This window comes from Arvicola amphibius, chromosome 4 (assembly GCF_903992535.2).
Source record: "Arvicola amphibius chromosome 4, mArvAmp1.2, whole genome shotgun sequence".
Lineage (NCBI taxonomy): Eukaryota > Metazoa > Chordata > Mammalia > Rodentia > Cricetidae > Arvicola > Arvicola amphibius.
The window spans coordinates 105,664,678-105,679,396 of record NC_052050.1 but is presented as its reverse complement, the minus strand read 5'-3'; the positions used below and the strand labels follow the sequence as shown (position 1 = coordinate 105,679,396).

At 50.9% G+C, this 14,719-nt stretch overlaps 1 protein-coding gene across 20 annotated transcripts in view; it reads left to right on the top strand.

The window, feature by feature from the left end:
• Myo9b (myosin IXB) overlaps positions 1–14,719 on the top strand; it is an 89,866-nt gene that overhangs the window by 55,492 nt on the left and 19,655 nt on the right. For 5 of the 20 annotated variants that reach the window (XM_038325194.1, XM_038325195.1, XM_038325192.1 and 2 more), the window contains 8 exons: positions 536–657; positions 2,759–2,900; positions 6,076–6,280; positions 7,201–7,342; positions 8,424–8,513; positions 10,390–10,503; positions 12,261–12,300; positions 14,195–14,317. In XM_038325194.1, coding sequence (XP_038181122.1) covers positions 536–657; positions 2,759–2,900; positions 6,076–6,280; positions 7,201–7,342; positions 8,424–8,513; positions 10,390–10,503; positions 12,261–12,300; positions 14,195–14,317 — 978 coding nt within the window. The remainder of the gene's footprint in view (positions 1–535; positions 658–2,758; positions 2,901–6,075; positions 6,281–7,200; positions 7,343–8,423; positions 8,514–10,389; positions 10,504–12,260; positions 12,301–14,194; positions 14,318–14,719) is intronic. The other 15 variants (XM_038325207.1, XM_038325205.1, XM_038325212.2 and 12 more) reach the window with 9 other exon arrangements.

The following is a 14,719-nucleotide window of genomic DNA, read 5'->3' as shown; positions in this document are numbered from 1 at the left end:
AGCTGTGCAGTGTGTGCCTTTCCACTGCTGGGTTGTTTAACCTAGGAGAATGGCTCCATCTTCATCCCTGCTCAAGTGTCAGAACTGCTTGCTGTTTAAGGCTGAGTGATATTCCATCTCATGGCCAGGTTGTGTTGAATTTATTCAATCATCTGGCACTGTGGCTGTGGCATTTTGTCTTGTGAACACACATGTACAAGTCCTCTTGGACCTGCACTTTGGGTTCTCTTGAGTCGCACTGAGGGGGATATTGCTGGAGCCCCACATGGCTCCCTGAACTGTCCACTGTGACAGGGAACCATCTCTTTGTTGTCCCTGAAGCCTGAGGGGATCAGAGGGACTAGTTCCTGTGAGGGAGCGATTCAGGAGAGCTGGGCCCTTGCTTCGAATCCCCCACTGAGGGGCTGGGGGGGTGGGCAAGGGGGTGGAGCCCCCGCTGAGCTTATACAAAGCCCTCCATTCAACCCCACTGTGTGCAGGGGGCCCCCTTTCCAAATCCAAGGTGGTGCCCTCCTTAACCTTCCTCACCCTACAGGAGGAGTACCAGGGTGAGGGCATTGCATGGCACAACATTGACTACACGGACAACGTGGGCTGTATCCACCTCATCAGCAAGAAGCCCACAGGCCTCTTCTACCTGTTGGACGAGGAGAGCAAGTGAGTGTCCCTGCCCTGGCTGCCAATGTAGGGGCCCAGTCAGCTTCCTTGAACTGCTCAGTTTCTCACATGCATTTGCCTAGTGTCTCTGCAGCATGTTCTGGAAACAGCAGGCGTGTGACTCACCTGTGCTGGCTGAACACATCTTCACAGGAAGGCTCCTGTGTCCCAGAAGCAGGGCTGAGGCTTTGCAGAACCAGCAGTGTGTGTGCTGGGAAGGGTGAAAGGGATCTCAGTCACCCAACTGCCTTGCAGAAACCAGTTGGCTTTGGGTTGGTTTCCATGGCTGTGCTGACCTCTCATGGTCCTGGAGACTACATGTCCCCAAATCAAGAAACCGTCAGAATCTTAGAGTCCCACCCCATGACAGTTTCCCCTAGAAACACTAGAAGAGGCCAGAGGAGCTTTCCCTGTCTGTGGTGCTGTGCCTGTGGTGAGGCTGGAGGCTCTATTGGTGCAGCTCCTGCCTGGCGTGCCCATAGGCACCACATAACACGCCTGTCATTCTAGGGAGGAGGCGAGAGAATTAGGACTCCAAGGTCATTCTTTTTTTTTTTTTTTTTTTTTTTTTTTTTTTTTTTTTTTTTTTTTTTTTCGAGACAGGGTTTCTCTGTGGCTTTTGGAGCCTGTCCTGGAACTAGCTCTTGTAGACCAGGCTGGTCTCGAACTCACAGAGATCCGCCTGCCTCTGCCTCCCGAGTGCTGGGATTAAAGGCGTGCGCCACCACCGCCCGGCTCCAAGGTCATTCTTGAGAGAAGGGGTAGGGTTCCAGAATCCCCTGCTTCAGATTGTGTGCCTCAGGCCAAATCCCCAGCCTGTGACCAAGCTCGCGTGGAGAAAAGGACCAGGCGAGCTCTGTGACAGGAGCCACAGAAGCTGACTCTGTCTGTAGCCACTGAGGAAAACCAGCCTACAACCTACTGCTGCCTGCAGTTTCACTGGGTGCCCCGCCCTGTGTCACACTCTTAAAAAATATATTGTTATTAGGTGTCAGTTGTATTGTTGTTGGGTGGCGGGTATGTTGTTGGATGGCAGGTGTGTTGTAGGGAGGCAGGTGTGTTGTTGTCGGGTGGCCGGTGTGCACTGTGCATGCAAAAGCCAAAAGACAACTTGGTTGTTTTTGTCCTTCCACCATGTGGTTCCTAGGGATGGAACTCCTGCCGTCAGGCTTGGCCATAAGTATCCTCATCAGCTGTCTTGCTGGCCCTGGTTAAGCTTCCTGAAACAGCCATGTTAATATTTATCACTGCAATTTTTAAAACTATTTTCTTTTTTTGGGTGCCCAAGGCAGTGAGTATCCCACCTCCCAGACCTTCTTCCAAGCCCTGAATTACTGTGTTTCCCCTGCCAGAAAGCCCTTCTTCCTCATCAAGCTGTGGAGCCCCAGAGCCAGGCATCTGGTACATACCTAGCATTGCCTTTGTTTACAGTGAGGCTGGAACCAGCAGGGTGTGCCAAAACCCAGGGAGGCATTTCGCTTCCAAGTGGCAAAAATAGCCAGGTACAAGGAGTCTCTTACTCCTCCATCTCCTCCCTCCCAGCAGAACAGAACCTTACTTTATCTGTGAGGCCATGCTCACTCTCCTTCGTGTGGGGATCAAGGACCTCAGCTCTAGGCACACATCCAGGTACACATGGATCCAAAACTAAAGGCCATTCCAGAGTGGGATCTGAGAAGCTAGCAGACCCATGCCTGGAGATTGATAGAGACAAACAAGCCTGATCTACAGTGGAGTGGACAGCAGAAACAACATTTTGGGGTACATAAGAATTGTACCCCTGGAACTCTGCTCTGTGTTAATCCCTTGGTCAGTTAAGATGACAGCCAGCAAGCCTGAAGACTTGAGTTTAATCCCGAGGGTCTTCTGGTGCACAGAGAAAACCAACTCTTGCAGGCTGTCTGACTTCTACAAATGCATGCTCACACTTAAGCGCCATGCCAATAAAGAACTAACTAAAGAGGGGCTAGCACTCATCTGTCCTCTCCTCATCCATCCTCTGTCCACACTACCTGGCATCAGCCCCTCTCAGCAGCTTGGTGCCTTTCCCCTCTCCGCTCACTGTGGGTTCTTGGCTGAGTGTGTCCTTCCCTGTCTGCAGCTTCCCACATGCTACGAGTCACACCCTGCTGGCCAAGTTCAAGCAGCAGCATGAGGAAAACAAGTACTTCCTGGGCACGCCAGTCCTGGAGCCCGCCTTCATCATCCAGCACTTTGCAGGCAGAGTGAAGTATCAGATCAAGGTAGGTGTGGCCCCACGCCCACACTCTCTTGGACCCTTTGCTGTTTTTCAGTGGGGACAGCACATTCTGGGGATGCTTGGACTCACCCCCGATGCCAGTCAAGCCCCAGGGTATTGTCAGTCCTTTCTCATAATGCTCCTAGAGCATCCATGGGTTCCAAGGGCTAACTGACTGTTAAGGTTTATGGAGTGGATAATCCTGGCAGGTCCTACTACAGATGGGAGCAGCAGGTGGGAGACAGACAGATACCCCATGCGAAGAGAGCTTGGGTATATAGAGTTTATTCAGTGGGTAATGGGAGGGCATAAGGGTGAGGGGAAACAGGGGAAGACAGAGACAGAGAAAGAGGGGGAAGAGGAAGGGATGAAGGAAAGAGGCAGAAACTGCCTCTTCAGAAGAGCAGACAAGAGAGAAAGGAAGAGAAGAGGCCGAAGATCAGCTTCTCTTGGTGGGAAAGGGGAGATTGGGAGTGGGTGGAGCTTTTCTTTTAAAGGGCCAGGGTTCCTAGGTGACAGGGCAGGCCAGAATAATTACAACATTCCCGTCTTTTTCTTATAATAAAAAGGCGAAAGGCAAGGAGTTAGGTATGGCAGGTTAAGGGGATGAGGATGTCAAGTTGTCAAGACTGCTTCCTGCTGATTTGTGGGCGTCAGTCTTGGGAGACCTGAGAAAGTTGGTTACACCCTGGGGTAGCTGTCCAGGATTTGTGGTGTGGAACTGTCCAGTGCCTCTTGGACCTGGCAAGGTGTTGGCAGAGTAGAGGACAAGGTTAAATTTAGGAAGAAAAATCTTTTTCCTTAGGTCCTGGTAATTGAGGAGGAGTGTATTAGGACCAGGGAATTGAGAGAGGGGTGTATCTGACCTGTTTAAGGTGAATCCTTTAGTTTGGCTCCCTTGAAGAATTCTTTGAGTTTGTGAAAACATTAAGTTTTAGATACATGCATTGTATATACAGCAGTATATTTATGCCAAAATGTGACAAAAATGTTTTTTAATGTATACAATATTCTGTCTGTGTGTATGCCTGCTGGCCAGAAGAGGGCACCAGACCTCATTACAGATGGTTGTGAGCCACCATGTGGTTGCTGGGAATTGAACTCAGGACCTTTGGAAGAGCAGGCAATGCTCTTAACCTCTGAGCCATCTCTCCAGCCCCATGACAGATGTTTTTACACAATGAAAAGTATCTTTAGAAAACGGCCAAGGAGTCTTTGAAATCCTGATCTTGCAGTATAGTAGTGGCAGCACTCTGCCAGTTAGATTAATAGCTTATCGGAATGTTAAGACTCTGAATGGCAGCATAATGAGAGAGAAATCTGATAACTTGCATTTGTCCTTGGAACTTTATAACTTGTAGGTACACACCTTAATAACTTGCATTTGTATACCTTAAAACACCTTTTTGTTTGAGTTTTGTATCTTAAAACATCTTTTATTTAAACATGGTAAGAAGTTATCCTGGGGGCTGGTGAAATGGCTCAGAGGTTAAGAGCTCTGGTTGTTCTTCCAAAGGTCCTGAGTTCAATTCCCAGCAACCACATGGTGGCTCACAACCATCTGTAATGAGATCTGGTACCCTCTTCTGGCCTGCAGGGATATGTGCAGACAGTACATTGTATACATAATTTTTAAAAAAAAAGAAGTTATCCTGAAATCTGTTTTGTGAGGTTGTCCTTTTTAAACTGGCAAAACCTCTCAGCTGTCAAACTGTATCAGAGATCTTTGAGAAGGATAAAGTTTTCCTTGGAGTTATTGATTTAAAAAAAAATGACAGAGAACTTACTCAATTGATAGAACCACTTCTCAGGATCTTCCATGACCTTTGAGGCCAGGGGCTTCAGGGCTATCTGCCTTTTGCTGTTAGCGTAGGGCCTGCCTGGCTTCAGAAACTCCTGTGTGTTAGGAGTTTGTAAGAAGACCAGCCTACCTTGCCCTGAGCAGCTAGGCAGTCAACCTTGGCACCATCTTTGTTAGGGGCAACTGCCATCATTTTGTTTGAGCTTAAGAGAGGGAGGAGCCATGGACTTGTAAGGTTCCTCCCCTAAGGTTCCTCCCCCCAGCAGCAGGTTCCCTACATGACTCACTTTAAGCCACCAACTATGCTTTCAAAATTTACTTTTATGCACCGCTACGCATGGTGTATTTGTGTGATGATCCACCTTGGCAGGGCCTGCTAAGGCATTTATTACACACAGAGACCACCTCTACAGTGCATCTGCTCTCCTCCACCTGCAAGGACTCTACTTTCCAGTTCACTGGAGGCATTAAAAATCTCACCCGTTTAAAAAAAAAAAACCAAACCAAACCAACTAACAAAGATGGTGCCAAGGTCACGTGGTACAGAGCACAGAGGAACCACAGGAATTAAACAGATAGAAATAACAAGCGAGACATATAGGACATATAGAACATACATTTAAAACATTACATCTGTGTGGCCACACCATTCACACATTCTTCTATACATGAAGTAGACAGGAAACTTTGAAGCGCTGCCTCTGCAGAGTGGTGAGAACGGGGACCCACTCTCTGGCCTAGATGGTGCAGTGGCAGGATAGGAGTGAGAGAGGCGGGGGAATAGCCCACCCCAGACAGGCTTAGCCCAGCAGAGGGAAAAGCAGACAGGAAAGAGTTTAGCATGGCTGATAGAAACTTTTCCATCTGCCTGTTCACTGACAGAAATTAGAAAGCTCCCGTCTTGGGATCTGTCATTAGGCGGCCATTTTAGGTTGTTATTTAAGGAGTACATAGGCCATTTCCCAAAGTTAAGGAAGGGATGAGAGATGAGATCCAATAGCAAATTTAATTTAGGCATCCCTAAAATAACGCAAGGAGCAAGCAGATTGATTCAAACCAGTCCAAAGACTGTCGGCACAGGGATTGGGGACCAGGGCTACTCTGAATGGGCTGAGACAAGGGACAACAGTCAGAGATGAGAAACTAGATCCCAGTCTTCAGCCATGGGAATTAGCAGAGATGAATGTCAGTGAGAGCTGACTTATCTTACCATTCAGTAGGTGTTGCGCACAGTGATGAAGCAGACAGGAAGTTGAAAAGTGGTCCAGATCCAGGATGCCCGCATGCCTCAGTCCATGTGCCCAAGGGCAGGAGGGAACACGGAGAGAGCCTGGCTGAGTCATGCACCAATATTATGATTTCACTCTCACCTTACCAGGACTTCCGGGAGAAGAACATGGACTACATGAGACCTGACATTGTAGCACTGCTGCGGGGCAGTGACAGTTCCTATGTGCGCCAGCTCATCGGCATGGACCCAGTGGCTGTGTTCCGCTGGGCTGTGCTGCGGGCTGCCATCAGGGCCATGGCTGTGCTGCGGGAGGCTGGGCGCTTGCGTGCAGAGAGAGCTGAAAAGGCAGCAGGTAGGAATTGAAGGGATACCCTCCCTGGTTCCAATCCTGAGAGCAAGCAACATGATTGACAGTTCTTGCGGCGAACCCCCCTGGCCAGCAGGGAAGAACAACCACCAGTTGAGGATTCTTCTCAAATCACGCTTTATTGGAGCCTCTTGGTTGAAGGGAGAGCAGGAAGCGAGGGGCCCCCGAGGACTAAGCGGCAGCTGCTTATATAGGGGGAATGGACACGGGTCGTGCCTGCGGGAGGTTCTGTCTAGAGCCTTGCCTAATATGGAGTTGTTTACTCGGCGCTGCAGGGGCTTGGCACCATCTTGTGATGGTGGCCAGCAAATCAGCTCCCTGCAAGTTCTAAATCTAGGCATGGCTATTTGAGAGGCAGAGTCAGAAAATCATGATTTCAGGACTAAAGAGGGTTGAGGTGCAGCCCAGCAGTAGTGCCCCTGCCTAGAATCTCCCAGTGAAGGGACTGGGGTCGTGGCTCGGGTGGAGCCCCTGCCTAGAATCTCCCAGTGAAGGGACTGGGGTCGTGGCTCGGGTGGAGCCCCTGCCTAGAATCTCCCAGTGAAGGGACTGGGAGCGTGGCTCGGGTGGAGCCCCTACCTAGAATCTCCCAGTAAGGGGCTGGGGGCATGGCTCAGGGGTGGAACCCCTGCCTAGGATTCCCAGTGAGGGGCTGGGGGCGTAGCTCAGGGGTGGAGCCCCTGCCTAGGATTCCCAGTGAGGGGCTGGGGGCGTAGCTCAGGGGTGGAGCCCCTGCCTAGGATCCCCCAGTGAGGGGTTAGGGTTGTAGCTCAGGTGGAGCCCCTGCCTAGGATCCCCAGTGAGGGGCTGGGACATAGTTTGTGCTTACATAGCATGTACAAGGTCTTGGGTTCAATTCCCATTTCCTCAAAAGAAAAAAAAAGCATTGACTGCTTACTCCACAGAAGTAGCAGCTTTTGTACCACGGGGGACCCCACCAAACAGTGTGCACTCTGTGTCTCCAGCAGGAATAAGTAGTCCTGGCACTCGAAGTCACACGGAAGAGCTGCCAAGAGGAGCTAATACCCCTTCGGAAAAACTGTATCGGTGAGCGAGACTTCAGTTTGTTCACCAGTGGCCCTGTGAGGTGTCATGGTTTACATGGCTATGGAACACTCTACTATCTACCAGGGTTCTTGTGGCCCTGAGTAAGTTTTCAGGCAGCTGAATGGACACAAAGACCATGCTTGGTGCCCTTCTGTCCCCAGAAGGCAGGTCCTGGGACAGCATCTGCTCTGGGCAGGTCAGCACAGAGGATGCTTTTCGGTTCCCTTGCCTGGGGGGATGGGGATGGGATCTTTGCAGCTGCCAAGTGACAGCCGCTGAGAGAGTCTCCCAGTCTGAGGGTACGATTCTGCTGTAGAATGCTGGGCTCCTGAGCCTGAGGGAGGGCTGGAATGTGCAGGGATGGTTCTTCTCTGGTCCCAGTCTGGACACCACACTACCTTCTGCTGAGTTTTCCTGAGTGGGAGGAGTTTGTGAGCCTGGACAGAGACCTAAGCCTTCCTCTTTGGCTCCAAGAAGGTGTAAAAATGCATGTGAATGGGGCTGGGGGTGTTGGCCTGTGCTTGCAGCTAGCTATTGGGAGACTGAGGCAGAAGAATTGCAAGACCAAGGCTAACCTGGACTACAGAGCAAGACCATGGCACCCATAAAAGGGTTGGGAGTATGCCTCTGTGTTTTGGTACTTGCCTAACACAAATGAGTCTCTGGGTTCACTTCCCTGCACTGACCAAAAAAGTAGGGGCACTTGGAATGTGGCAGGTCAGCCATGTTTGACAGCTAGCTGTCCAGAAGGAGTTCAAGATGAGGAAGTGATGTCCCAGCAGTCTTAGAGCCGGACAAACCCCACAAGGCTGGAAACTGTCGGCATGGGCAGGCATGGTGGTGCACATCTCTCAGCCTAGCTATGCCGTAGTAGCCAGGAGAGGAGGGCTGAGGCTGAGTACAGTCTGGGCTGCATAGACAGCCCTGAACCACATCAGGAGTTAGCTTTGCATGTCTATAGGGGACGAGTAAAGGAAATGTGCCGTCCCCACAGCTGTTTCTTTCCTGTGTGTGGCCCCTGCCTAGTTGAGCTGTGTCAGGGCTGCATGTCCGCTGGGTTCACTGAGCTTCTCCCTTGCAGCTGTGCAGGGCTAGATTTCTCCTTTGACCGCTCTGAGGAGTTGGATGTTAACGCTTTTGAGGACATCATGGCTTTCTATGAGAGCAGGAAGTAAGTAGCAGCCAGGCCTTCGCACCCAAGACCAGGGAGGCACAGGCCAGGGCCGCCGTCTGGGAGTTCAGAGCAGTGTCCTTCCCTGGGGACACACTGGCACATTTGGCCAGGTCAGGGCACTGAGGGATTGGCAGAAGCCATGGCCGCTACTCTGAGCCCTCTAGACAGGAAGGCCATGTAAAGGAAGTAAAGACCCATTAACCCTGTGTCACCCGTGTTGTTTTGCTCTTGTGCCTCCCTGGAGAGCGAGGGAGCAGAGGTAAGTGTGGCATCCATTTGGGCACAAGGCATGGTGCATGTATCACAGTACGGGGCTGCACACAGGGGCTCCTTCAGGCCAACTTTCAGAGTCTAAACATGCTTTGAGAACAACTGAAGGCCTGTGAGACAGCCTCCTGTATAAAGGAGCCACAGACCTGCCCACATTGGTTCGCATGCTAGAATCTACATGGTGGAGAGGGCCAACGCCCCCTCCCTGCACACACGCGTGTGTGTGTGCACACACACCGATACATAAGTCAATACACACACCCTCAGACAGACAGACAGACAGACAGACACACAAATATATAAGCAAATACTGAATAACAAGTGAGAGCCAGGACAAGACTCAGTGGCAGAGCAGCTGCCTGGTTTGCATGAGGCCTTGGACACCATCCCAGCAAAAGTGTGGGCTGCAGAAGTGGTTCAGGGTTCTCAGAGGACCCAGCTGCCAGCACTCCTAGGCCAGCTCACAACCACCTGCAATTCTAGCACCAAGAAGTCTGACACCCTTTTCTGACCCTTGTGGGCACTGCATACGTGTGCCAACTCTACTTGTATCTACATACATATGGACATAGTTAAAAATAAAATAATTTTTTTTAAAAAATTGACCCTCTTCGGGTCGGTTCTTAACCTTAGTTAGTCCTGTCCCTGCAGTGAGGGTCACCTGTGTCCTAAAGGGTGTTGAACATTGTCTCTAGCTGCCATTTGACAGGTACCAAAAGTACCAAACCCCAGGAATAGTCACATGTCCCCATACATGTCTGGACACAGGTTGGTCCCCTGAGGCTAGAAGGAGGCAGCCGAGAAGTACCAGGCAATGTGGGTCTTTTAAGGGCACCCGGGAGGTTCAGGCCTGGGCCATGCTCTGTAGACCCAACCTATTTTATACAAATTATACAGGCTCATAAATATAGGATCCTGCCTGGCTGGACAGCTCACAGGGAAGGGCGCCTGCTGCCACTCCCAACACTCTTGAGTTTGATCTTCAAGCCCTCACATGGCAGCCTGGAGCTGTCCTCTGACTTCCACAGGCTATGGCACATCCCCCAGGATGTAAAGAAAACCACTTTAAAAATAGAAGACCCTGGCATTCAAAAGATGAACCTACAGTTGAGAGCATTCACTGCTGGACTAGAGCCCAGATCCCAGCACCCACATGGGCTACTTACAAATGCTTGATTCCCTCTGTCACACCCAGTACCCCCTCTGACCTCCAGAGTACCTTACACACACAGAGATACACATGCACATACATGTATACACACACATAAATAATATACTTAAAAAAAAAAAAAACAAGGGAAGCTGGGCAAACAGATGTCAGTTCTGTGAGTTCAAGGGCAGCCTGGTTTATGTATCAAGATCCAGGCTAACCAAGGTCCTATTATAAGTCCATGACCCCCTGAGCTCAGGGACAGTGGCTGTATCTGGCTCAGTCCCCTCCTTCTGGAAGGACACAGTGGTCATTCCGTGCGCACCCCTTCCTCAGATGCATGTTTTGTCTCCTGTGGCCTGGGGACACCCTGGTGGGCATTGGGGGCCCCAGGTGGCGGGCCATGCTCTAACTATTCTTCTTTCTGTCACCGGGTCCCCTTCTGGCCCTTAGCGATTTGCATAACCAAATCATCAAGAGCCTCAAAGGACTGCCATGGCAGGGCGAGGACCCGCGGAGGCTTCTCCAGTCCCTCAGTCGGCTCCAGAAGCCCCGCACCTTCTTCCTGTGAGTCCCCCCCCAGCTCCTCCAAGTGCAGCAGCCACTCCGCCACCCATCACCAGTGCAGCTGGCCTGCTCATCCTTCATACGATCAGCCACTAACACTCTCCCTACCCCCACCACTGCCTCACAGTCCAGCTCTCAGCCAGCCATTGCTGACCAGCCTTAATGTCCCTAGCAGCTCCTGTGAGGAGTCCTGCTCTGAACTTGACCCTTTCTACCCTGGCCAGCCCTCAGAGCACAAGCTTACCCTGCCTGGCCTTCGCCTGCTGTGACCTTGTTATGAAGCCCATGCAAGCAAGGAACATATGAAGCCAGGGACCAGTATATAAACCTGGGTTCCAACCCACCCCTGCTTACATTCCACTAAGTTCCCTTGGGGTTCAGCATTCCTCTGTAAAACGGGGTGATAATTCTCAAACTCCTTTGTGCTGACCTGTCAGGGCACCCACAGTCAACAGCCACAGACTGGTTGTGCCCATGAGAAGCCTGACTTTTTGGTACTTCTTCCCAATTCCACCCCAGAGCCAGGGGCTCACCATGTCACCCAAGCTGGCCTCCAACCTCTGGGTTCAAGGATCCTCCTCCAAGTGGAGAGGTTCTCAGTACTCCAGAATTCTGGCTGCTTTTGCAGTGGACCAGAGTTCAGTTCCTTACACCCATCTTGGGTAACTCACCTGGACCTCCAGCTTGAGGATCCCCTCATCTAGCCTCCATGGGTACTGCGCTTGTGTGTACACATGCTTCAAAAGAAATATTCAAAGAATCCTCCTGCCTCAGCTCTGGGAACAGCTGGGGCTCCAGGCATGTGCCACTATATCCAAAGGTGATTTTTGCATAAGTTTCTCTGTTACTTTCTTTTAACCCAGATTAATTGAGATGCAGCTGAGGACTGGATGTGGCTTAGGGACGAAGCTGGGTGAGCATCCCCAGCTCTGAGGCACGAGAGCACACGGCAGCTTCTGGCCATGTGCACAGTGATTAGGGTTCTTGTGTGCACTAGTTTTTCCACGTCACACCCAGGCACTGTGGCACTTGCCCAAGCATACTCAGCATAAAAGAGGCGGAGGCAGGAGGATTATGAGTTTGAGGCTAACCTGCCTCCATTGGGGGAAAAAAAGCTGATATTGTGTGCTATTATCCTAACACTGGGGTGGCGGAGCAGAGGACCAGGAGTCCAGAGTTACCCTAAGCTACATAGCAAGTACAGGCCAGCCTGGGCTACATGAGACTCTAATGTGTGACCATGGGATTGATTGCCAGTCCCTGAACCAAACATTCACGTTTTCTTTCTACCATCAGCATCCTGGAGCTGGGGTGTGGCTCAGAGGAGGGACATCTCAGTATGAAGGTCCTGGGTTCTGTACCCAGTGTGGAGAACCAATAATAATGCCCTTAGGAGAATCGAGTGAGGAGTCAACCGGCCATTGTTCTTTGCAGTGCAAGTCTGCCCCACCAGTGGAGAGTAGACATAGCAGAGTAGGGACAGTCACTTAGTGTATCAGGGCCCTCAGTGCTGTGTGCACTTCATCACTGCTGCATAGAGATCCTGGAATCTCCAGCATGTTCTGCACACTGAGCTGTGACAGGTCTGCTGTGTGGAAGGCAGGAGCTCTCGGGTGTCTGGGGAGTCGGTGGCGACCTTGCTGCACTTTTCCTCTCTCTGTCTCTCTGGATCTAACCCGCAAGGCGTGGCTTGCTGAACTAACACAATCCCCAGCCCTGTGTCCCTCACATTCACACCGTTTTTAATATTTTGACAGGAAGAGTAAAGGTATCAAACAAAAGCAGATCATTCCAAAGGTAAACCCACATGGGCAGATGGCGACATCATACATGGCTTGAGAACACCTTTCTCAAGTCGTTCTGAGACAGGGAGGTGGGAGAGAGACACTGAACTTTTGGGACCTCTTTCATTCCTCCTTCTCACTCCTCCAGCTGACTCTAACACAAAATTGTGTCACCTGAGAGTGCGGCTCAGGGTGGAGCACCTGCCTGGGATCATCCAGTGAGGGGTTGGGGGTAGGCTCAGAGGTAGAGCCCTGTCTAGGACCCCCAAGTGAGGGGTTGGGGATGTGGCTTAGGGTGGAGCCCCTTTCTAGAATCCCCAGTGAGGAGCTGGGATGCAAACCTCTGCTGAGCCTTTATCAGCCTCTGGGTTCCCAGCACAGAAATCAGATTCTTTTCCCCATGGTGACCTGGCTTTCAGTTGTCTTGGGGTTTCATCAGAGTAGGACCTGCAATGGGATGGTTTGCCCAGGAGGAGCTGAGGTCACTCTCAGGAAAGAAAGCCAGACTCCGTCTTAAATCTGCCCCTCTAGTGATCCAACTGGACCCCTGAAGGGTCCTCCTGGCCCCAGAGCTGGTACTTCCCAGAAGCCACTGGGCTAATCCTTACCCAGCATGAGTCAGGTGCTGCTTATGAGACCCCTCTGCAGGACAGGGCAGGCCAGAGCCCTGGAAACTCCCTCAGTGTTTACAGTGGAAAGTTCCCAGGACCCCTGGTTACCAATGGAGCACAGGCAACTCTGTCTTCAGAGCCCAGGCTCATTCTGCCACAGGCTTTGAGCCTTCTCTGGGGACTTAGAGCCTGACCAGTGACTGCACTGTACCTGCCACTGTGCTGTGCTGAATAAGGACAAGGCGAGCGTCTGTGACTGAGTGTAAGGCACACACTTGTCCACACCCTGGACTACAGTCGTGAAGAGAAAACAGGCGGTGTGGGGGTTTTGTTGTTCTTTTGTTTTTAATACAGTTGGTAGTTGTTGTCAAACTGTGCAGAGCAGTAGCTGCTGAGACTCTGGACTGTTGTTAAGCATTCTGAGACATGTCCATGCATACAGGTGCCAGAATGGTGCTGTATCACTACAGAGTGTATTCCGTTTTCACCTTAGACTCATAGCTAGAAAGTAATCTGACACAACAGCACTAGTGGTTACATGTGTGTGTTTGTGTTAAACTGTCAGATAGGGTCTGACCACTTGAGCTCAGTCCCCAGGACTCACATGATGGAAAGAGGGAACTGACTCCTGCAAGTTGTTCTCTGACCTCCACACGTGCACATAAAATACATTTTTTAAAAAAAAACTTGTTAAGTATAAGATTGGCTATGTATAGTGATGCATGCCTGTCATTCCTCTAGGGAAGTATGAGGCAGGGGAACTAAGTTGCAGGCGAGGCTACAGAGCAGAATTCTGTCCCCATAAATGAAAAGTCCAGTCCAGGTGTAGTGGTGTGTGCCAGTTCTCAGAGCATTTGGGAGAATGGAGGCAAGGATAAGGAGTTCAAGGCCAGCCTGGGCTACATGAGTGTTTTAAAGGGGAAAAAGTATCACCACAGACTTGAAAGCATGTTGGTTTCAGTGTGGTGTGCTGGACCAGTGCATTCAGTCACAGGCGAGGAATCCGCATGTCCTGGGAGCCATATGGCTTCTGATGTTCACAGACCTCTGTCTAAACAGGCCCCTAGCCCTACCCACAGCCAGAGGAAACATGGTCCTCCTGTCTTTCAACAGTTCATGCTGGCATTTGAGGTCTGATGGCTTTGAATTCATGAAACTCCTGGCATAGGCAGGAAGGACTTGAGTCCTGGCCCCGTCCTGAGGGTGAGGGATGTGGGGGGAGAGTGTGCTTACCCAGGGAGCCAGTGCCGCCTTTAGGCTGTGGCAAGCAGGCCTGACCTTATGTGTCTGTCATAGAACCTACTGGACTCCAAGTCTCTAAGGCTTATCATCGGCATGACGCTGCATGACCGCACCACCAAGTCGCTGCTGCACCTTCACAAGAAGAAGAAGCCACCCAGCATCAGTGCGCAGTTCCAGGTAGGGCGGCCTCTGTCCCACGCCTCGTAATATGCTCATAGGTGTCTGGTGTTACTCACGTGCCCTAGGTACAAAATCACCCTTATTTGAAAGCCACTGAGATTCAAAGGAGAGCGTTAGTTAGAGCAAGTTAGTCACCATGGCTGTTGAGCCATGTTCTGAGGTCATATTCCTTTTCCCCTGGCTTCCAGGAAGCTGAGAGATATTACTTTGTTATTTATTGGTCCAGGATCTCGTGTCCTCCAAGTTGTCCTCAGATAGTCAATAGGTATGTGCTAAATTATTTTTATTGTGATGCTGGGATGGAGCCTGGGACATCTCCACAGATCTGTAAGGCTGAGGATGTAGCTTAGGGGTAAGTGCTTGCCTGGCATGTGCAAGGACTGAGTTTGGCCCCAGCCC